Source organism: Sturnus vulgaris, chromosome Z, assembly GCF_052056855.1.
Source record: "Sturnus vulgaris isolate bStuVul1 chromosome Z, bStuVul1.hap1, whole genome shotgun sequence".
NCBI lineage: Eukaryota > Metazoa > Chordata > Aves > Passeriformes > Sturnidae > Sturnus > Sturnus vulgaris.
In genome coordinates this window covers 999,642-1,024,229 of record NC_142283.1, presented here as the reverse complement: position 1 = coordinate 1,024,229, position 24,588 = coordinate 999,642, and the positions used below count along the sequence as shown (strand labels likewise).

General features: G+C 40.3%; 1 protein-coding gene across 4 annotated transcripts in view; it reads left to right on the top strand.

The window, feature by feature from the left end:
- The window catches only part of SSBP2 (single stranded DNA binding protein 2), a 123,305-nt gene that overhangs the window by 27,212 nt on the left and 71,505 nt on the right, over positions 1-24,588 (top strand). For all 4 annotated transcript variants that reach the window (XM_014886514.2, XM_088157327.1, XM_014886516.2 and 1 more), the window contains exons 2-4: positions 4,912-4,984; positions 8,991-9,052; positions 10,704-10,788. In XM_014886514.2, the coding sequence (XP_014742000.1) occupies positions 4,912-4,984; positions 8,991-9,052; positions 10,704-10,788 (220 nt within the window). The remainder of the gene's footprint in view (positions 1-4,911; positions 4,985-8,990; positions 9,053-10,703; positions 10,789-24,588) is intronic.

The following is a 24,588-nucleotide window of genomic DNA, read 5'->3' as shown; positions in this document are numbered from 1 at the left end:
ATCCATGGGGAGGGTGGCCACACTTCAGGAGGTGAATTTTCGGGACGTTTGCAAGGAGTCAAGTGGGAAAGAGACTAGAGGTGGATCTGCCTGCTCAGAACTGGGCTTTCCCTGTTTGTGAAACTGGGGTGAACAGGAAAAGGATCAGCTTATTTGGGAAGTACCACCAGCTTCCTATAAGGTCCCCATTCCTCACAGGGTGCAAGCCCTGTGTAGATAAACGCAAATAAAGTGTTTCTTGCTTTGTGCAGGGAGAGGGAGAAATACCTGGGTATCAACCACGTTGAACACACTCACTCTTACACTGGCTGTTTCTGCAGGGCACTGCAGGAGCTGTCAGGACACTCCAGTGCCAGGCAGACATCAAGGATCTCCCCCAGGACTGTCTCCTGGGCCAGTGCTTGGGTTCCATCCAGTACCTGGGTGTCCCTAAGAGCACCACTCACACTGCTGATGGGGCACAGAGCACTCACAGGACACAAATCACTCTTGAGCTGGGACAGGGAGCAGTAGAGTGGCCTGAATGAAGCCTCTTGGCACGGGCTCAGTCTGAACAGCCCAAAATGTCAGTGGTGTGTGGGATGTGCAGGTGACCCTGGAGCTGCTGCTATGCTGGGGGGTCCAGGGAAATCCCTGCAGCCTCAAGGCTCATCGTGGACAGCCTAAGCACAGGGAAGAGGTTTCATGGGATTCTCAGATAGTGCTTGAATTTGATCCAAAACCATGGCTTCTCTGGTATCTTGTCCAGTCCTCTCTTGGGTGGGTGGTTGACAGCAGAATGAATCACCTAAATCTCAGGTGAGATGAGTAGGAAAAGATTTTGTGTATATATATATACATATATATATATATATATATATACACACACACACACATAGGTATCTCAAAAATATGATCAGAATATATACTTAAAAAGAAATTATATTACCATATAAATATGCTAAAAACGGGGGGAGAGAGATTACTGTCAGTATGACCAAACAGGCCAGAAAGCATGGTTTGACATATTAAAGAAACTTCCTTAGAACGATTGTTTACTGGTGTTTGTTGAAACTTGGTAAATCCAGCTTGCCTTCAGGAGCTTTGGAGCAGATTTCAAAGTACTGGATTGATTGATTAAAGAAAATTTGTTTGGAAAAACTCTGCTTAAAAAAAATGTGCTAAGATTCAGTGCTACCTGCTCTTGTTTTAGAGAATGGGATTTGTAATTTGGATGTGAGATGAGTGAGATTCCTAGGATTTGAAATGAAATATGGGTTTGAACTGAAGTCTGTAAACATTCTTGAAAACAACAGAAAGGCAAGTTCTCTCTATAGTTCAGAGTAGTAATTTGGGAATACATGAGGTCTTCTGAAACATGGAGAGTAACATTTAAGATCTCTTCTATGAAGTTGCTTTTCATTCTTGCTCAGCTGCTTCACTCAGACTTGCAATTATGTATGGATATTGATTTTCTAGTTCTTTAATTACTGTTTTGAACCCACCAGAAGTTAAATGGATGGTGTGCCATATGCTAAACTCTCCATACAGGAAGAGTTTTCAAAAAATTATGTCCTAACTATCTAAAAACGCTATAAATGTATCTTGGTGATGCTCAGATCTGGAACATTCCCATTATGGATACTTTATTTTTTACATCCAATATCAGATGTTAGCAGCATAAAGAGTCCTGGTGACGGAGGAAGTGGTGGGAGCAGTTGTGTGATGTGCAGTCTAAGTCTTTTGGTTTGGAGTTGGGTGAGTTCACCATGTTTTCGTCAATGGAAATGCTGCTGCAAGGCTTGAGTTGTAAGTTCTCATTAAGCTAATTGCATCTCCCCATCTTTACAATGTAGGAATGACATTTCCACGGCACAGTTAGAGGGATTACTGTTTATTTCCTGGTAATATTCTGATAAATGCCTGACTTGAGCCACTTAAATGGTTATTTTGTGTGGAATTGAGTAGCTGCTTGTGGGATGTAGGAATGCCTTGTCCAATTAGAGCAGGAACTTCAGGCAAAGTGCACCAGGTTAGCAACATGAGTCAGACAGTAACCTTTTTTGTTTGTTAATGGAGTGAATGTATCATCAGGGTACAGATGAATGTGTGCTCTAATTGTCTTGGCAGGGAGGGGGGAGCTCTGGCCTGTGTCATGTCTTTAACAGAAATTACTGCAGCATTGTCATAAATTGATTGGAAATATTTTTTCCTCACATTACTCATGGGATGTCAACAAGTATGCAAATGTGAAAATTCAGCATATGTCTGCTTGCTGCTTCTGCACGGTTTCTCACACCAGTTTAATGAGTAAAAACTGTCTTTTCAAAATGTCACTTCAAACTCAAGTCTTTTTGGTGTCGAAGACCACCTCACTAATACTTTATTAGTGTTGTGCCAGGATGTGAAATAGTTTATTAATTTGTTCATTTTACACACTTGAACTGTAGCCTGGTTTTTGTCTTATTCTGTTCCTCGCCTGTGGTTACAGTTTGTATATTTGGTATTCCTCCGTGTTGCGCCTTTTGGGGCGTCTTTCCCCAGAGCATCAGTTTCCCATTGATCCGTGGGCTATGACACGGTGAAACATTAGTATCTCTGTTTTGATCTCTGCAGCGATCGCATTTATTTCCGAATGAAGCCATAACATTGTTACATTCTGTAAAGACTTCCTGACAGCACAATAGCAAGGGCTGGGGCAGCCATGCAGGCCCAGTGACCCCCATGGGGTTATGCTGTGCCGTGCTCCTGTCCCACATCTGTTGGTGGGAGGCTGTCCCAGCTGTCCTGGCACAACCCTTGGCAGCCTGGGGTTTACCACAGCTGGATCAACCTGGGAGCCTAAAGCCTGGCTATTCTTTTACTGAAATCTGCCACATTTACCCTCCACACCCTCATTAAACACCATTTCATCACTGCGTGTTTGTTTAGCCCAAGAGGTAACAGCACTTGCACAGAGCTGGAGATGTTAACAGTTAGCATCGTGCTTAATTAGCACATTCTGTGTGCTTAGGTCAAAAGTTTTAGGGCAGTCTTTTTGTTGCAGTGTTGAAATACGTTGTGTTTTTGGAGCAGGGACAGTGGGGACAGGCAGGGATGCTGTAGCGTTCTGCAAGTACCCCAGAGTCCTGAGAGGAGGCACAAACCTCTGTGGGCGTTGAAGTCTTGTGCTGTCAGTGTGGGCATCAAGGCGCCCTGTCTGCCAAAGCTTTGGGCCGATGGCAGACCCGAGGGGGTGCTGAAATCCCCCGCAGCAAACCCGGGGTTTGTGCTGCTTCGCTTTCCTTCACGGGGCAGGAAGGATGTGATCACACAAACCCTTTTATGTGGGCTGCAGCCCTCGTGTTTGGATAAGAACAAAAAAGGGACTCTCATAAGACAAATGAGGTGCTTTGAAACATTACTGGGTATTCAGGATGTATTGGCTGTGGCAGAAAAGCGTTTCTTCTCTGTATTTTACATCTGTCTTGTATTTAGTCTACAACATTTATTGCTTAAAATTTGCATGGGAGTTGAACTGGGAAGAATTAAGTTAACTCTTAAAAGATCCTCTCTCCCCACAGTACTTAGAGAGTTCAAACTAAAACTAGTCACATGTTTGAATTATATATATTTAATTTCAGAAAAATAGTATATCTTTGCTTTTGTTGGACAGAGAGCAAAGTAATAAGTGTATGTATTGCATGTACAAAGTAAAAACGAGTAATGAAAATTGTTTTTGGGGAAGGTGTCTCTGAGATTTTAAAATTTCACACTTGATAGGTCACTGCAATAATTACAGCTCCATCAGAGCCATGGTGACAGTGATCACACAGAACATGACATGGGGTTTTGAACAGGAAGACAGATCCTCTCCCTCTCTTCTTTGTGTAGTTATCTACAGGTTTTTGAAAATCAATAATAAGAATGTTTCCAATAGGAATAGCTGTGTATCACTTGGTGCATTCAAATACATTTTACTTCTTAGAAACAGCGCAGATAGCGAATACAAAATACCTCCTTCTCCTTCTCCTTCTCCTTCTCCTTCTCCTTCTCCTTCTCCTTCTCCTTCTCCTTCTCCTTCTCCTTCTCCTTCTCCTTCTCCTTCTCCTTCTCCTTCTCCTTCTCCTTCTCCTTCTCCTTCTCCTTCTCCTTCTCCTTCTCCTTCTCCTTCTCCTTCTCCTTCTCCTTCTCCTTCTCCTTCTCCTTCTCCTTCTCCTTCTCCTTCTCCTTCTCCTTCTCTTCCTCCTTCCCCTTCCCCTTCTCCTTCTGCTCCTCCTCCTCCTTCTCGTTTTCCTTCTGGGAAGCCTGGAGGCTCGCAGACAGGCAGACAGGAGTCTCTGAGGAGTCAGGTGGAGCTGTGGCAGTCGTTTGTAGCTCTGCAGCCACGGAGCCCAGGTCTGGATGAATCTCAGGATCCGTTTTCCCTTCTCTGCAGAGCTGTGGTTGTTCGGCCGTGCTGTTCATCGAGGCTGCCATCGCTTCTCCTCCTGCAGCCTTAAGTTTCCATGTTCTTTGGAGAAACCACAGGGCTATTTTTCAAGTGTGCTAACAGCTTGATACATTCCACATGCTAAAAAAGTTGACCTGGAAAAGCAATCAGTGATGGTGTATGAATATATTGTATTTACAGTAAGCACACTCGCTCAGAGCAGCACTGGGTCACTTGTTAGCTCACTGGGCACTTGTCCAAATATTAAAAATGTTGACATTAAGTAATTTGGGGGCGTAATAATGTTTTAATTAATGGCTATTTAAACACCTCTGGTCAGATTGACCTACATGTCTAGTTGAAAAATTCTGGTGGAGGTAATAGATTTGGCACGCTCAGTACATTGTGGTTTGTGGAAGGCAGTGGGGCATACCTCAAACTTATGATAACCCTTTATTTCTGTAGAAGAGGAGCATATAAATGCACAACACTAAATATTGTCCTTTCTGTTTATTTTTCAGATTAGCACTGTATGTATATGAATATCTGCTCCATGTAGGAGCACAGAAATCAGCCCAGACATTTTTATCAGAGGTGAGTTTTTTTATGTGACTTCTGAAGGGCCTGCAAGTGAAATAAATATGATTTGGTGTAGAATAAAAGCAGTGAGAAGCTTGGATATCAGTTTGCCTTAATCCGCTGTTCCTCATCCTCTGGAACCCAGTTTGCCATGTCATTTTACATGATTTTGTGTAACTATTTTTGCTGTGGTTTGTTATCCCCATTCACTGGGGAAGATTAATCTATTTTCTCTAATAAGTGGGCATGTTGGAGAACACTTCAGTGGTACTCGGTTTTGATGACCTTTTAACTTACTGTTGATATCTCCAATTGTGAATGATGGGCTCTTCTAAATGTATTTTACATCCCACTGTCATACACTATCAGTTCTCCTCTGAAGCACTGCTGATCTCTCTGTGCTCTCACCATGCTTTTAACCACTTCACTTCTTTTCATCTGTTGAATCAATGATGGCCACAGCCACTTAGGTCCTGCTTTTTTAAACACTTTCAACTGCTAATGGATTTTTTACCTTTACACAGTAGTTTTGGGTTTTTTAAGAGTCTTTTCAAAGACTTTGTATGCATCCTTTGAAGGCTGAAGTAAATTATGTCTCCTCAGCATTTTACTTTTGCCCTAGGACACAAATGTATGCTGAACACATTGAAGTCGTCTGGGTTTATTATTGTTTCAAATCTTTGACAAGAACATAAAAGATAATAACAACAATAACAATAACTAATAATAATAATAACAGTAGCGTAGTACTAATAATAGGAATAGTGAACAGAAGTTGGTAAGAAATAGGCAAGATACTGTCCTAGGAAAATTTGCTGCTTTAACTGATGCTTCTCCAAAAGCTAATAAAATTATTATGCTGGTGATGACATTTTGGAGATGGAAGAGGAGAAAATGAAAATCCAGAGGGTTGTTTGCAATGTTTGCACAAAACTGACAAAGCAGAGATAAGGAAAAAGGGTAGAATTGTAGTAGGATCAGTTTATGTTTATAGTAAAGCATGTTTTTGACAATTGTTTTAGCTCTGTGGTAATGCATTGGAAAAATAAGAGATAAAATAATGTAGAGTATCATCTTGGCTTTTCCAAAACAGCTGTCATTTGTAAATAATACATTGCACAAGGTAAATTTTGCTCATGTTGTTTTTATGATCTATTTGCAAAATGAACAGTTGGCAGAAGCATAGCTGGTATGACATCTGGATTTCCTGAAAACGTTAAATACACTGTCTTCAAACTCAGCTTTTAGAACCAATTCAGTCTTGAGTTACAGAGAAGCTCTGAGGTCTGAACAATGAAACAAGAATATACCAAATCTTCAAAATTGAGACCTGTACTTATTAAGAGATGGTCAGCATGGGTCAGGGACAATTAGTAGTGCACAGGAATGAGGAATGAGCTGTGAGTTTATTTCCCTCACTAACTAGCAGTGCATGAGGGTAAATGTGCTGACAGTTCTTGGGAATGGTTCTGTGGCTGCCAGGCTGGTTGCCCTCTCTCAGTCTGGGTGGGTTTAATTTTAAAGTTTAATAGTTCAGAATGAATGTTGGGGCTTAAAAGAAGAGCCCGCATAGATTGTTTGAGCTGTAGGGCAGCCAGTGGTGTCTAAAGGTTAAGAGCCCTCTCTCACAGATCTGCCAGGGACTGTGGCTCAGAGGAATGGATCCAAATTAAAGGAAAATAGAAGTTGGATATCTATGAATCCACTGTGATACTCTATAATTTAGGGATGGTTGTCCTGAGCACCCCTGTGTTTTTGTCCTGCTTTATGTCCAGTTTGACTTTTGTATGCTTCCCTTGAAGAGCTGATCCTTATCCCACTTATTTTCTATCCTGGAAGTCAGATTCCAGCCTTGGATAATTCCACTAACCTGGCTGGACCAGGTTGTTGGGCATTTCCCAGATAATCATTCCCTGGCTATGAGCTTAACCAGTACATTTGACAATGAAGAATTTTTTTCCTCTATAAATAATAATTCTTGGTAAGTCTCATTGATCAGACACAGACAGACCACATCTGCTATGTTAGACACAAGTATGGATATTTTGCAAAAACAAAGCAAAAATCCTTGGAAAGAGTGCCAAATTTCCACATTCCTTTCAGTCTCCTTCTCCCAATCAGTTTCTCAAGATGACATATCTCCCAGGACCCAGAAAAGACCTGAACTGGGTACTTTCCTCACCAGGCCCTGCTTTGAAGGAAACAGTCACTGCTTAAACATAACGTGAATGTTCTTCACAGACGTAATTTTTAGTCCTAAGCAAGTGATACTTCTGCTGCAGGAACCCCTTTTTCATTCTGGTTGTACAATGCATCTCTTCATTATGTCATTTTGAACCTTCTCAGAGGTACTCTGTTCTCGATTATTGATAGAAGTCTTTCCAAGACATTCCCAGGGCACATGAGGAGCAGCTGTGCCCCAGAGAAGTGTATTTGAAGAGTGTGTAATACCTTTGCAGTGGCTTTGACTTTCAAATGTTCATCACTTTTTTCTGCCAGCACTTAAGCAGGAACTTTGTAAAATATGTTTTTTGTGTACTAACTACTGTGTGAGGGATGTTGATTTTCATTCTGTCAGCTTCACCAGTTCAAGTGATAGTGGCTCAAGGTTGTCTTTTATAAACAATTTAAAATAGCAAAATTATTTCTGAATAGTTGTGTTCGTATAATATATCAAAATTGCCTTAGATTTCTTTGTGTTTGAGATTTTCCATATGGATTTTCATGCAAGTCCAAACAACATTTTTAGGTATATGAGCTACATATTCTGCTATTGACAAAACTCTGATGTGTTCAAATTTCCTAAGAATTGGATGTGGAAATCAAGTGTGAGTTGAAAATCTACAGTCTCTTTGATAAATGCCAGCTTTAGGAAGGCCCCTGGCAGCATGAACACTCTATCTACCTTTAATATTAAGCTTTTATGTACTTTTACGTATATGTATATGGATCTACCTCTTTAAATTCCTTTCATATTAAGGCTGTTCAAGCATTTAATTAAATCCTCTTGTCTGCTGTTGCTTCTGTCTCTAAAGAATAGTATGATTTGTGTTTTTAACAACTCCTTTTTTAACAGAGCTGGACAGGAAATGATGCTGTGTATCGCTGTAACTGGAGGAGTTTGCAGTGCACACAGTGCCTTAGATCCACCACGTTCTGACATGAGACATTCTTCTGGGCAGGGTCATGTGGGCTTTATTATAGCCCAAACAATTTAATTTTGGAGTTAAGGACAAGCTACTGACTGGCATTGAATAGGTGGTTGTGTGATTATAGTTTAGGTACAACATTTGGAAAGTTCTGCAGAGAGGCAGATGCTGTTGCTGTAATCGATGTTGGGTTCCCTGATCAACAACAAAAGTTTGAATCCAGGAGGTGAGAGTTCTTAAACTGCATTTCCTTTGGAAACAGCATCAAACAGACCCATATTCCTGGATGGGAAGGAAATCCCAAGCAGTGGAGATGTTGAGGAGAGCTGCCAGCACAGGCAAGCTGGCCAGAGTAGCTGTACATTTTCCCTGGGTGGTGGGAGCTGGGTTATGGCAGGGCTGCTGCCTTGCTTTTGCCACATTACCTGAGACTGAAGCACTGACTCCTTGAGGATTATAAAACACTGCTGGCCCTGGCTGCGGGGGGAAGAGTGCCACCTGCTGAATCCACAGCATCAGTCCTGTGCAAATGGGAAAAAACTGCAGCTTTTAAGGGTACTTTATAATCACTTTTTAAATCGTGCATTTTTGGCCTTAAAATAATACACAATATAGTTAGAATTTTAAAAAACCCATAAAGAATAGAATTCTAAAATATGCTTCCCTAGCATAAGCAGAGCTAATTTTAAGTATCAGCAGTATCAGTAAATGTAAAAAAGTAAATAAATAGGGCATCCAAATTGATGACCATAAAGTATCACATAACCATGAAATCTTCCCTTCCTCATCCTTTTTCTATCTGAATTATGTAATGCTTTTTAGTCATAGTGATCACAAGAATGTTCACTTCTGGTTTTATCATTTTGTTTTAGATAAGATGGGAAAAAAACATCACACTGGGGGAGCCCCCAGGATTCTTGCATTCCTGGTGGTGGTAAGTACCAGTTTTCTTCTCTGATTTTTTTAGAATACATTGATGGCCAGTTCCAGCTGCTGGAGGCAAGAAATTCAGGTGAACACTGTAAAAAGAACGAGAGGATCAGGATTAAGAAGCATTCTGTTGTTAGGGAATAAAATAACAGAAAATTAGATACAGGAGAATTAAATAAGAAAAGGAAATACCAGAAAAAGATACTGGTTATTGGATTCAGAAAAACAGAAATAGTGCATAATGTGTTGATAAGAAAGAAGGTGGACTGGCTTTCCTTCTTCACCGCCTTCCAGCACATTTTGCAGCTAAGGGATCATTCTAGATATCACTTGGAAAGAAAACACAGTAAATACAGAGACTCTGTAGATGTGAGCTTGCTCAGTCTGCAGTCCATAGCTGTGTGTGTAGAATTCTCCAGGGGAGAAGAGTGCTCACAGGCACTGCTGTGTAGCCATGGTATTTATTCATTATTTTAATATATCCAACAAGCCTGTGTTTAAAGGAATGCAGAAGTGCAGAGAATATGCCCAGCTGTCAGGAGTACAAGAATTCACAGGTTTTGAAACCACCAAAATTCCCACGTTTTGGGTCCCATTTGAACCCAAGTGATTTGCACAGCTGCATGGGAAGTGGGGTATCCTTCTTTGACCATTCTTTCACAGCTTCTGCTGCGTGATGGAAGCCTGGCAAGAACGTGTCCCTTTTATCTCCAATGTCTGCATTATCCTTAATTTTGATTGTCTGCAGCAGAGTGCTCAAATTGTCCATAAATCCCTATTATGGTGCTGGACTAAGTTATAGAGGGTTAAGTCTAAACCCGCTATGAAACTCCAACAAATTTTATTATCAAATACATTATTAAGTCATTCTAGCATACGCATGGTTTAATTCCAGAAACTTGGTGGTAGAACTGATTGGTATATAACTCTAGTTGAAGGAGTTTGTGGGGGAAGACCAATGAGATTATGAGCCATAATACCCTTCCTTTTACTCTTTATGAGCTAAGAACCTGCCCATCCATTTTCTATGTTTGGCCAGGCACCAGATCCTCAGGGAGCTTTGGTTTAAGCACAGGACTGGACATTTGCCCAGAGCAGCTATGGCTGTCCCTGGATCCCTGGAAGTATCCAAGGCAGGCTGCATGGGGCTCGGAGTAACCTGGGATAGTGCAAGGTGGTGGAGACTGCATGGGCTCTAAAATCCTTCCAGTCCAAATTAGTCTGTCATGCCATGAACCTTGACCACGGAGGGATTCCCAGTTTTCTCTTTCCTTTCCATATTATTACAAATTCATTCCTTCCTATGCTTTGTGGAAGTCATTTGAGCAGTTGCCAGAGGGGTAAGATTAAATGCACAGTAATACATGTTGTATTCATATATATTAGACCAGATTCTTGGTCTGTAATGCAGTGGTATTAAAGGAGTGCAGCACTGTTTGCCTCAGAGATCAGACAGCAGAACTTGGTTTCTCATAGATGATTTACAAATCTAAATTGTAGAGTGAAATCTAAATTCCCTAGAGGTGAACGTTCCCATGCTGTGGAGAGAAAGTGACGTTTCCGTACAGGAGCATCCATGTGGGGTGTGTGCATGCCCTGAAATGCACATGGGCATCACAGTGACACTCACCACCCTGTAATCTCTTCCCTTGCAGTGTGTTCTGGGATCTCTACTGTGCAGCTCCAGAAAGACGAGAAACATGTGAACACTCGAGTGAAGCAAAAGCCTTTCATGACTACGTAAGTTTTGTTTGTCTTTACCATGGCTTCATTAATTGCATGTATAAATGTGATAGAAAAGTATTTCTGCAATGCAGTGGCTCAAAAACAGAGGTGTTGGTCAAATGTAACTCTCAGCTTTCTGGGGATAATTTCCTTAGAATTAGGAAACTATCTAAGGATCGTTTCCTTTGAATTAGGAGTTCTTAATTCTTTAATTGCCAGCACAATATGGGTGACTCCTGGAAGCTATCTCAGAGATCAAGGTGCTGTCCCACGTGTTAATACAGAATAAGGCGTGTCCTTCTGTCCCCCATGCTGAGGACATCTGAGGCTGGTCACAAAGGCCCAGGGCAGATAGAGGCATGGATGTGGCCTGCCCAAATACCTGTGCTCTGTCAGTGGTAAAGGAAAACTGTTCTATAGATGGAATTATCTCTGGTTTTCTGTCAGGACCACCCTGGCTGAAACCGGGGTGGTTCATATATTTTTGTAACCTGAAGTAACGTCAAGATTTTTCATCCTAATAAAAAGTCAAGCATCATAGAACAAGTTAAATGCAAAATCAGCTGGTCCAAGACAACAGGAGGAATAAAGGGCAGAAGTTTCTTGACAGTTTTGCTGCCTTTGAGGCTTAGTTCAAAACACAACAGGGAGAGTCTTGAGTAAGAGCAGTTCTCACAATACAACTGTGAGCCTCTTTCTTTGAGTCTTTTCCAGGTCTGTCTCACAAATAGTGTCTAGTTACTGCCAAAAGATACTTCTAGAGATAAAACTGACATTAGACTAGCCCCTAGCCCAGTGTCTTACAAACACGGGTCAGGAACAACAGAAATGATCCAGCAAAGTGACCATTTTCCATTTTCTGTTGTCAAAATCTGGTAATGGCTTGGCATCCTGCAACGTGCAAGCTAATGGTGAGCTTGCCTTATTTGCAGTAAACAGCACCTCAGACTGTGAATGCACCATCAGCACAGTCAGAGATGTCCAGCATCTTTCACCAGTGTCTCTTTTAACACCCTGTAGAGGTTAAATTTTGAGGTTGACTGGTTAAGGAGCTTGGACAATGTTGCACAGTCATGTCCAGGCTATGCTGACCAGTAAACATAATTAATGAAAGAAATAATTACCAGAGAACAGAACAAAGTTTAAGGACATTTTGTACCCACAGAGTTGTTAAGGTCAGCCAACTTAGTAAGGCACATTCCTCAAATTATTTTTAAAGTATCTCTTGCAACTACAATAGCTGTGGTCATTTTGTCCTAATCTGTCTTAAATATAAAGTTGTTGGAAAAATAGAACACTTAGCCATTAGTATTAGCTACTTAGTATTTTGGTTCCTTGTTATTAGAGGAAGGTTTAATTCCCCACTCAAGGAACAGTTGTTTTACAGTGTAAGACCATGAGGAATGACATTAGAGATTTAAATCTGGGGAGATTCAAAGCACAACAGTTTACTTCAGTGGGGAACATTATGTTCTCAAAATAAAGTATATGTAACAAAAGCCAAAAATCCTAAAAATGTAAATATTGTTGTGAAACAAAATTGTGAAACAAAATGATCAGCAAGAGGAAATTTTCAGTGAAAAAGTATTTGGAGTCTGAAAGGAGTCCACAAACCTTTAAGCTCAGGACAGTTTAACTGATCAGTAAGTTCACGATTGAGTCAAAATTTGGAGATATACTGAGAATCTGAGTAGGTGAATCAAAGTAGTTAGAAACGTCCTTAAGTATGTTCCATTAGCAGTTCTAATTTCTGCAGGCCTTGGAATATTACATGGCCTTATTGCTCAGTTCTGTCTTCATTTATGGTATGTATTGTTATAATTCAAGAAAAGTGAGAAAATGTGAGTTCTGTGTCCTACAGTTTTGTGATTGAATATTTAACTTATTGTACAAAGTCATATTTGATGAAGAAAAGATAAAATCATGGTATGATTCTATTTGGACATCAAGACAGGATGAACACTTATTTTGGAAACAATTTGATTTATTTTAGAAATTAATTTACCTGGTGCTTGTAAAACTCGTTCTCTCAATATTTTAAGGTGGCAGGAAAAGCTTTGCATTGTTTTTGTCACAGTTGGGATAAATTCATATAATCCCCCACAAGACTCATGATGATCCTTGTTATAACTTAGGTTTTGCTTGGGACAGTCTTCATCATGGTTTTTGTGTCTGGTATTTTAAGGTAGCATTTTAAACTCCTGTCAAAGAAGAAGAAAATGGTAGTTTGTGCAAGCAGATCTCACAGCAGAGGAAGATGAACATGTGTTCAGTGAAATCCTGATCCACACAGTGTCTTGCCATTGACTGTGGAGGGGTCAAAATCCCACCATCAGTGGGGACTGTAAGAAGCTGCTGCTGGATTCTGGCTCCTGCTGAGGCTGAGGGGGCTGGTAAATCAAAACTCTGCTGCCACACTGCAGGTCAAGTAGTAGAGCATTTGTAGCTGTGCTATCACATCTGAAAATTGTTACTGTACGTACAAAACAGCACAGAAGGCTTGTTTATTAATTCATACGAGCAATTCAGAATTTTTTATTAGGCATGTGTTCCACTTGACCTAAGAAAAACCTTTCCTGCTGAAGGGGCGCGTGGTCTGGCTGCTGCAGACATGGCAGCTGTAGCTGAGTGGGCTGTGTTTGGAGAGGAAATAATCTTGTCTTTGCTTTTGTGGAGAGAGAAAGGCTTAGGGATGCTTGATGGAGGAGGAAAGCACTTGCAGATGATTTAATGATTTGGAAATACTGCTGCCTCACTCAACATAGCTGCGAGTCAGGCAGGAACACACAGGTTGACTCATAAAATGAATACACAGAAAGACGGAGTTTCTTTAAGTTTACTTACAAGTTTTACATTACCTGAACTGCAACTGTAAGATTAATGCTGTTTGATTTCTCCCACTCAGAAAGTATGTTGTTGCTTGCAGCACTACAGTGCTCATCGTACTAAAAATCCACTAAAGAGAAAAGCAAAGCCCTGTTCTGGCTTCATAAAGAAGATCTTCCATGCTCATTCTGAGTTTAAATATTTGCAGCTCCCCCATATTTAAAATGGACTGTATGTTTATTTTCTGTCAAGATTTGCCACTGGATGTTTTCTTCTGAGTGAACAAAGTTCTGAACTGATTAAGTACATTTCTCTCATTTTTTTTAGGCTTGAAAAGATGCATGTCATGAATGTGCATGTGCTGGATCAGGGAGATAGGTCCTGACCTGGAATTTTTGAGATATATGATGTAGAATTGGAGATTTTTTCAGGTGGCTCAGGAAAGAAAACTGTTGCTTGCTCATCCAGCCAGTTAATAGTGCAGGCATTTCAGAAGGAGTAGCTTCATTTGAAGCAGAAAAATCCCCATGATTCTTTTCCGGGTATACCTGTTACTTTACTTTTTCCTGGAGGAAAACTTCAGCATGCTTTGAAGTCTTGTGAGAAATCATGTACATGGGTGGTCTGAGGCAAAATTCTGTCTTCAGTGTACAATGGTTTGTGTTTCTTCATGGTGTCCTGAGGAGATGTCTTTACCTCTCTAGTTAAGAGCTCGTTTTTCCACATTTTGAGAACTGCTGAGAGGAGCAAGTTCCAACATGCGTCTCTTTCCACTTCTTTCCAAGCTGAAAACTGGGTCCCAAAGGGGAAATAAAACCTGGATTTTTAGCAGCAGCCCTTCTTCTGATGGCCACAGATGACCATCCTACTCTTCCTCAGGCCTGGCCATTCATCCCCATCTCTGAGTTTGAAGGGGTGCTACCTGAAAATCCTTCCTTACAAGATAATTTCTGTACATAGCAGTTAAGATATTTCTGCTGTCCAGAAAATCCTGTGCTCCTGTTATCTCACGCTCCTGACACTGGAAGTTTTTCCACTTGGTGTTGGTGCAAAGAAGGGGCTCACTGTTTCTCACATGTAGCTGTATTAAAATCTTGATTCTTTTCCAGGTAAGGTTTGATTAGTTCTTCACCCCAGCTCTTTGGAAGATCACTTCTGGTATGGGCACAGGTGTCTGGTTTGTGTTTGTGTCTCCCAGAAGAATTCCATGTAATGCATAGGGTAACAAACCAGAGGCTGAAAAGCCTCATGAGCTGGACCCACTGTCCCTCTGCCCTCTTGGCACAGTTCAGTGCTGAGCTCTGTGACAGAGGGTTGTAAAGTGTGCCAAAGACAATGCTGCCATCAGTTTTGTCCAGATTATTCCTTTTAAAGGTCATAAGTATAGAAAGCTCAATCTCTGTGCACCTCTCTTCAGAAAAATTTGGTCTCTGCATTTATTTTTGTGTTTAAAGGGGAGAGAAATTACTGCTTTCTTCCCTGGAGCAATCTGCCTTCAGAACTAAGAGGCACTTGTACACCCTAAATGCCCAGACCCCCTTAATTAATCATTATCAATACTCAGTATTTGAGAAGTTATGAATGCTTTATGTCTACTTTGGACTACAGGTTACCATGAAAAGCCTGTGAGACTGTCTCCCACAAGGACTATTTTGCTTCTGGTTTTATTAAACTGCTGTCCTCCTCTGCCTTTTGTGCATCAGGGATGGAGGAACTTGTTTTGTTATTGATTGCCTGACCCATCTTTTGCTACTGAACCTTCTGCAGGCAACCTAGCTAGGGCAGCTTTTGCTTCTAGGTTTATTGCTTAAAATGGAATTCTAGGTCTGGTTTCCAGCTATCCAGCTCCATTCTGTGGAGAATGCACGTTAAACTCCTTCTGCTTGAAAGAGAAACTGAGGAAAAAAGTTCCCCATCATCCTCATCCTCCCATAGAAGGGCTGAAGATGGCAAGGTGTCCTGCTTTGCTCCAGGGCTTTTGTACCAGAGGCAATGCTGCAGATCTCAGTTACCTGTTAATTCCTTACCCAAGTTCTGGAAGGCCCTTTGCATGTTTACTGATGATCACTAATCAGTGATTTCACCCTCAGAATATATTCTTCAGACAATTAATTTGTCTGCTCTGTAGATAGTTCCTGTGTCCAGGTAGAGAAAAAGTTATTTCTCACAAGTAGAAGAAATTTATTAAGTGGCCATAGCCGTCTTTTTGTAGTTAATATGGAAGTGGAAAGCATTTCCTCTCATACAATCATTGTTAAAATTGTATTCTTTCCTTTTGTGTAAGTAGCATTCATATTAATTTTGAATGAAGTGGCTATCTTTACTGCTCTTTTCATTCTGAGATCATGTACCTGAACAGGTACATGTGCAGGAAAATATGTTCTTAGATATGGAAGCCAGAAGAAAACCAAGAATTTGTATTTGCTCTGAAATTCCATACCTGAACACATTAAGTAAATCCATATGGTTAAAGATTGCACAACAATAATTAACAAACCATATTTTTTGCAGAATGCTGTTTGGTGCAGTCTCACAAGGTGGTGCATCCTTGACTTCCTTGTGTGTGCAGCCAAAAACGCTGTGAAATGTGGAAAAACTGGGTAAATGTTTCGGATTCTTGTTCTTGGTGTAGGAGCACTGTTTTGTCTGCATGGAAGCCAGTGCTCACTGAGAGGTTTGGGGAGGACAGGGTGGGTCACCACCCCAGGGTCTTACACAGAATTTACACAGGCGAGCTGGGCTGCTTCAGTCTCCCAGCTCCTTAATGTTATTGCTCAGTAGCTGTTCATTAATGCAATTGTGTGGAAAGGATTAGTTGAAGGCATGCTCCAGCTCCCAGAGTCTGCAAACAACATTGGCTGCTGTTAGGTGTTTATAAGTGAATATCGGAATGTACACTGGATCTCCAAGAGTATGAAACTCTTTGCTGTCTCGCCAGAAATTTTTTTTAATTTGAGCAACTGGTGCTTCTCTTGGATTGCAGTTTCCTTTTGCAGAAAAATCAGGATTAATTTCCAGTTTCCTGCTACGAAATTTCCCAGTTGAATTCTCATTCTCACATTTTCATGAGGAGGGAAGATGTGCTTGTTCTGCTCATACCATGCTCCTTCATCATTCCTTCCCATAAATTAGTCGAGAATATAATGCTTGGATTTGAACTGCTCTGTGTCACAAATGTTAATTTTAAGCTCTGATACAGAAATGTGTTGCTTCTTACAGCCAACATAATTTTCTCTTTATAGAGGTAATTTCCCAGGTAATTTTGTGCGTTGCTTCTCTTTTAATGTGAGAACTCAGCCACTTGTTTCAGAGAGAAGAAACAGCATTTCCTCTCCAAAATTCCAATTGCTCTTCTTTGAGTGAATATTTAATTTCCTTGGAATTTAGAAGTAAAATGGTTAATTAGTTTGAGCTCAGTGGAAGCCTCAGACAGGATAAGGAACCACCATTTCCCCAAAGGTAATTTAGCTCCTCTTTCATGGTTCCCAGAGGGAGGCAGTGGACACATTTCTTTCTTTTTCCTCTTTTCTAACAACCATTTTAGCTTCATTTTCATTGAAAACAATGGGAGAGAACAGCCATTTTAATGAGGGCAGGCTTTGGGAACATTCTGTATGAAGAATAGTATTTATTTAGAGTGGAGCACTGCACTGTATGCAGAACCATGCCAAATTTATGAAATGGGACAAAATTTGGTTTTTGTTTGCTTGGAGGAGAGAAGGGGGATGTGAAGGCTCAGGAAGTTAAGGGAGAAGTGAGAGGTTGAAGAGATAATGTGGAATTCACAGGATGAGGCTGAAAGGCAGAAGGAAGTGGCTGGAATGCTCAGGCTGCCTCACAGCCTTCTAGAGTAGCTTAGTTTTTTTCAAAAACATGGGTAAAATCTGGTTGTAAGTTTGGTTTTTTTTAATGTTGATAGGCAGACTGTTAACTTAATAGATACTTTAGTTCATGATAGGTGTCTCCATGGATTTGTTTCTCTGGTTCTGAAGTCAAGGACTTTTTTTATAATTAAAATAAAGCTGAGGTCGTTCTGCTCTGAAGCTGTGACGTGTCATTGCCTGGAAGAAGGCTCCACAGGAAATTTCTGACCAGTTCAATGGAAGTCCCAGGGTACTGCAGTTTCTTTTCCTTTATGGTAGTCCTGATGAACAACTGTTAACTTCAGCCATTTCTCAGACTAATGTTGTTAAATGTATCTTGTGTAAAATGTCTTGCAATTGAATGAACTCTGCTCATTCAAATTTTAATTTTTTCATTTGCTCTAATGGATTATTTATGCTACCATAGTGAAAGCTGTATTACAGTTTAAATTTTAAACTTTGGCATTTGGAATGAATTTAAAATCAAGGTTTCAGAGGAGAGAGGATAGTTTTTTCTTTTACAAATGAAAGCACTTACGCATATACACACTTCATGGGGTGTGTTAAAAAAGCTAATAATTCAATTTACAGAAGTGTAAACCTTCTGGATTTTAGACATTGCCTCAAAAGTTGTAGAAGCTTTGTTTATTTTGAATTTATTTCACCTTTAAGAGTGAGAAGATACAGCCTACTCTAAAATTAAGTATCATTAAGAAATGCCCTGTTTCCAAACTTTTGTCTTAGTAGTTGTATTTAAAAACATTTTACTTGTCACTGTTGACATACAGATCATCGTTACTCATGGCAGAGTGCACACAGTATGTTCTCACAGCACTCCAGAACGCCACTAAAGGAGGTCAAGCTGTAGTTTAGTAACACTGGGAATGTTAAATGGACTAACTCTGAATTTAAGGTTGGAGATTCTCTGGCATTAATATTTAACACTGATTGTACATAATGCCCTACATCAACAGCGTGCTGCACAAGCATTTGATCAATAGGGAGCAGCTGCTGGGTTAAGCCTTACAGAGCCTGCTGCCTCCACACACTCTTCCTCCTCATCGTGCTCTTCCTCCTGATGGCTCATCCTCCACACCAGGGTCGCTCCTGATGTTCATGGTTCAGGGGTTTGCCCTGAGCAGTCCCACTTCAGCTGCTCAGATCTCCTCGGGCAGAGGAGAGATCTGGCTGATCTCCTTGTGGCTCTGCACTGATGCTGTTTGGTTTTTGCCTTTTTTTTCTTTTCTGTATTCTCTGTACTCTTCACACACACATTTGTAGCTCTGTAGTCTGTTGCATTAGTGGCTCGTTTTTCCAGTAATTTTCCAGGCCCTTTCCCTACACAAAAAGACAAATTGCAGAACTCCCAAGCCCCAGGGTGTACAAGGCCCCTGTGCTCTCTTAGTTCTTCCTGACTACTGAGGTTGGGAACAGCTCTTGGAGATAATTTCGTGGACAAAGTGATAAAAAGAAGATGATTTCATGGGCAGCTAGTACCAAGAGGAAGACTCCAGGGAAGGGGCTTGACCTGGATGGAATTCCATCACTTGTCCTCCTAACTGGTGCTTTTCATCAATCATACTAATTTCCTAAAACCTGTAAAATGTCCTCAGCCCTGTGTGGATGGGCTTTTATAGACACCTTTCCATAACTGCCCCTGAAGGCTTTCAAATAAAGATCCACTCTTAGACTACCTCCCTGCTAAAGTTACCGGAGTTTCATTTCCAGACTGGGAGAAAGGCAACAGCAGAGCTGCCTCTGGTGCGTGGCTGTGCCTTTATCTACACCAGGTTAAGCACAGCTGCACTGATGGGAAGCATTTTCCTTTTCCTGTTTGCCTAGGCTGCAGGCACTTCACCTAAATGCAATCCTCTTTAGCCTCATGAAGAGCAAAAGTGAAAGTGAGAGTCTTATGTCCGCACAATATGCCAAACACAGATTTTGTTATCAGCTCGACTGCTCCGTTAATACGTCTAAGTGACTCATTTCAGACTTGCTTAGCACATTTCTGGAAAATCCAGGGACTTACAACTTCCATCTGCTCTCTAATATGATGAAAGATGAATCCTGAAGATCACAAATTGCAGGAGACGTGCGGCTCTTAATAAGAACAGCTGAACAACAAATGCCTTATGAGAGGTGGTGAAAAGTGAAGTAATGAGGAGGAAAGGCAGGGAGGCCTCTGGAGGGAACACGGATATCCATGGCTGACTAGAACTGTCACATCCAAACACCACACTAAATATGAGATGCACATTACATAACACGAGTCACAGGGAGCAGATAATGGTCTTTCTGAATTTTCTGCAGAATTAAGGCCTGGGTGTTACAGGCACTCGTGTTTAAGGGGTCCTTGGACCTGCACAGGATCTAGTGCTTGGGAAGAAACATGCAGCTCTGCAGATTTTAGAGGAAAGCTTGGAAATCTTGATTCTTATTTTGAGATCTCTGCATTCTAAACAAGATAACCCCTAGAAACAGTAAACCATCAGTGTATACAGATAGATAAAATACAACATTTCAACTCCATCTTCTCCCCTCTAGAGAAAAATGGAGGTTGTGGCATAATCAAGGAGAATAAAAAATATTAAACTTGACTTAAGGTGGAAGTCTGCACTGCACTTTGTCCTTGTAGCCTGTTTTATTGTGACCCCTCCTTAACTTAAGTGTACATCTCCAAAGTGCTGTCACAGCAACAACCACAGACTGGATTTATGCCTCTTAGGGAGGATACCTGTAACAAAATTCAGATGCAGCAGTCTGTAACCCATCAGAGGCTCATTTACCCAAGGAAGTAGTTCTGTGCATAATTCACACCAGAAGAGGTGCATGACCTGTCTGGTTTTCTCTGACATAGGAAGTGGAAGACAAAGTTCTCCATAAGGTGGATAATAAATTTTATCTTCTGAGACATTAAAGGATCTGGAAAACATTTTCCAGTTCTGCTTTCGGATCCGATTTCCATATTGCAAACCTAAATTTTAGTTTGAAATGTACTGAGATCTTAAGTAGTAGATAATTAAGGGAATAATTTAACCCCTGAGGTGAATTTTAATGTCTTCTCTGTTTTAAAAGAGTGGCAGAAAAATGCACAGAGTGTGCATATGCATACAGTTGAGTGCGACATTTCACTTAATAAATCAGTTTTACACGAGTAGGATTTCAGTGAGATTTGTAAAAGGAGGCAGTAAAAGCAGTGAGTCCCTGTGGAGCACGACCCCGTTGGCTTGATCCCAGCTCTGCACAGATGTTGGGATCTGCCTGGACAGGTCCGACAGCAGGATCAGGGACTCTGGCCCTCGCCTGGCAAACAATTTCATGGTCGAGTAACATTTTATGTGTGAATACTCTGATTAGAGTCACACATGTTTGCAGTAGCAGGGTCACAGAAAACAGTACAAATGCAGAGGGTCATTGCTGTTTACTGTTCAATTTTAGAGTCACTTCTCTGTACCTAAACTATTAATTTATTTCATCTGGATTTTTTTTTTTGTATTTGAGGCAAAGACACTCTTACAGTTTTTTCTATTGTAAAGAAAATCTCAAACTTTCTGTTTACAAGGATAAAATTGTGAAATTTTGTGAAATTGTGAAAATTGTGGGTGCTGGACAACCCTTAGATATCCCTGCAGAAAGCTTTTTGTTCCATCTTATGATCTATTTTATAGTTTTTTGTTTCTTTTCCCTGTATTTTCATAGTTTTGTGTTACTCTGTGTACACAAGATGTTTACACTGCCAATTGTTTTATTTTTCTTGCTCCAGCTGCTGTCCACCCTTGCTGTATGGATAACATATGTTGAATTTCTTCTTAATAGGAAAAAATGTAGCTACTTGACATCCTTGCTGTCTTATCCTGATAATGTGCAGAATTTCTTCTTCCTGGAACAAGATGGGTATTGTTATTTATTGTTGCAGCACTATAGTATGTGAAGGGTTTTGTTGAAGCTCCTGTTCCCTAGATCATGTTCCTTAAATTGCACAAGGAGCTAAGCTTTCTTTAATAAAAAAAAAAGTATATAGATATCTCTTTTAGCCTGATTATTTAGAAAACATGACCTGAGTGAATGGTAGAAAATAATTAGGTACCAAAAGAAAGAAATTTTCTCAGTAAAGCTGACATTGCTTCTATTTAGCTTCCTGAATTCCAAATTAGCACAAGAAAATGGTATTGAAGGCTAAGGTATCTGGGAGGGTGATTGCAGAAGAGGGCTTTAATAGGTTTTTAGTGTTCTACCCTGTTACCAGATGCCATTTCACACTATAGGGTGAAATGTAGTCCTTGAACATGTATCGTTAATAAATCTACTTTTTTCTGTTGCCACTACAACATACAAACACGTGTAACTTTCCATTTTTGTGCAGGGTAATAGGTTTACAGAGGGTAATCTGTAGTTTAAGATTCTGTTTAAAAGCCTATTTTTGATTGCTTTACGTTTCTCCTAAACTTCAGGAGTTGCAGCTGAGTTGTCTGTCCCAAATACCCATCCATGAAATGTCTCTGTGATGCTGCTGTGGCACTCGGGCACCTCTGGAGCGACCTGGTGACAGAATTAGGGGTTTATGGAGGTGTTCTTTTTATTAAATACGTGTGTTCAGCTGTGTTGTGCCTAAATCCCTTGTAGACACACAAATTTCATTGTGCAGAACCTTTACATCCTTCCAGAGGAGTTTCTTAGATCCCGCCTCAGTCTTTTCAGCATTTGTCAGTGACAATTTTTTGGTTAGTCTACATTTGTGGGCTAGGAAGCCCTCAACAAACAGTGTAGCATTCACGTTTGAGTAGCCTGTGACTTCAAAAAATATAAGAGAAAAAATTAGCACCTTGGTATGCTTATTTTCTTCTTTCTTCTCAATTTTCCCACTACCCAAATGTATAACAGTGATGATTTGTTAATAGTGTCAACTGGAAATGGCCCAGTTAACATTATTAGCACCACGTATAAGGTTTGAAAGGTAGTAAAACCTCTGGGTTTGTTCTGTGCCTTAAAAATACATTTAAGGAGAGCAGGAGCTGAAACAGGTAGTAATTTGTGTTCTGATGATTCTGACATCATGAATTAAATCTCAGCTATGCCTGCCTAAATTTTAGCTACCAATACATATTAATATAAGTACCCTGTCAGTGGTTCTTTTTTTCTTTTCTTTTATTTTTTTGACATAAAAATGTGGAGTCTGCAGCAGCTGTTCCTGACATGAGATGAACTCCAGAGGTGCTCCAGCTGCCATAAATCAAGCTGCCTGTTCAAGAGGCTGAGTAGGGTATTTATCTGTAGTAATAATCTCTTTTCTTAACAAAGAACCTTTTTTTTCCCTTTTTTTAAAATACAGACCTGATATTGGATTAATGAAACTCTGTAAACCAGTCACATAAAAGAGGTGGTATATCCTGGTTTTGTCAGGAACTTCTTAGTTTAGAAAAGTTACAGTAAAACACAGTAATCCAAATTTGATTGCGTGCAGTTTTCAGAATTTCAGGTTGAGGTCAAAGGAAATATTGCAAGAAATAAATATGCATTTACATACTAGATTTATTAGTGACTAGAAGCCACCTTAGGAAATGTGTTACAGCTTTAGTATACAGGGCCTGGAAAACGCTGCAGTTGTTAAGATATTGCCTGGTAGCAGGAACTGAATTATTGTTTGTGGTGGTGTAAGCACTTCTGCACAACCATTGCCTAAGCAGGAGAACAATTCTGTAAGTTAGAATTGTCTTTTTTTGATAGTAATTTCTGTGTTGCACCTTTGCTGAGTAATCAAACCATGGAGCTGTTGGAGCTGCAGAATGTGTCCATTTTTGTTGCATGGACAACACATTTCCTTGAACATTTTAACTCTTGAGCCGTTGATTGTTGCTTTATTTCACCCTGGGGCTTCTAATCTTTATTTAATTTTTTTTTCTCTTTTTTGAGGTCGTGGTGGTCACATTTGGTTCATCTGGTTGTCCTCAGGGAAACTTCAGATGCCCCAAAACACAAAATACTGTTGGAGTTGCTATTCCTAAAGTGTGATTTCTGTAGAAATAAAAAGGCTTAGCAAACCCTTCCTAGTGCTGATTCAGAAATTACATTGCTTGACAGTAGGGGTAGTGCAGGAATACTTGGTATTCTAGTGAATTATTATAACTAATAGAGCTGGTAACAAAACAGAGTGAAGTTCAGTACAAAAGAAAAAAACAGTGACAGTTATGACACTTACAAACCGTGACACTAAAAATGTTTTAAAGTGCCATTGCTCATTTGTCCTGTTTGTCAGAGACCACCCTATAGTAAATTAAACTTGGAAATCTCCAAACATACTTATTTATAAAGAATTAAAAACACAAGAGTTTTTTGCAAGTTCTGTTCGTGGCACAGAAGATGTGTCCTAGAGTCTCCTCAAGTTTTCCTGATGATTTGCTCTGAAACTGGAGTGCTTCTTGCATTTGGGGGTTTTTCCTTTTGTGGGAGAGAGGGAGGTTTTGAACCTACTGCTCCTGGTAATGCTATGGCTCAGAAACTCTGTCAGGTATTTGATGCGGCATGAAAAGGCATTTCCATACTGGTTAATTGGTTTTGCACAAATTGCCAGAATTGAGCTGTAATTCTGATTTAACTGACGAGCACAAGTTATGGGAGTTGCTTTTGGTTGCATCTTCCCCCCATTCCCATGAAGTACTGAAACACCATGACTTCTTGTACAGATCAGGAAAAAACATTATTTAAACTACTGTTTTAAAATTACTATTATTTTAAAATTTATTATTTTGATTTATTTAAACTTAGATAATACTCACACAGATGAGATGACCACTCCAAACACTCTTCTCTGTGTTTGCTGTGGTAAATACCCCAAGGCAGAGATTCTTCTTTTAGCTATGTTTTCCTTGCATAACTCACCATTCCAGACCTGTGCTTTATGTCCCTTTGTTTGAGAGCTCAGTCCTGACTTCTCTGAAGCTGTTTTAAGGTAAGTTAGTTGATGCTTTTATTTTATGTCAGCTTTGCTGTGTGCAGGCAGATATCCCATCATACACTTTAGTGATGTAACAAACCACTTGTATCTTTATAAAAACAGTAAAAAAAGTCTCAAGTATTGCTTTCAAGCATGCTGAAATGTCAGACTTCAAACTGGGTATCAGCCTTGACA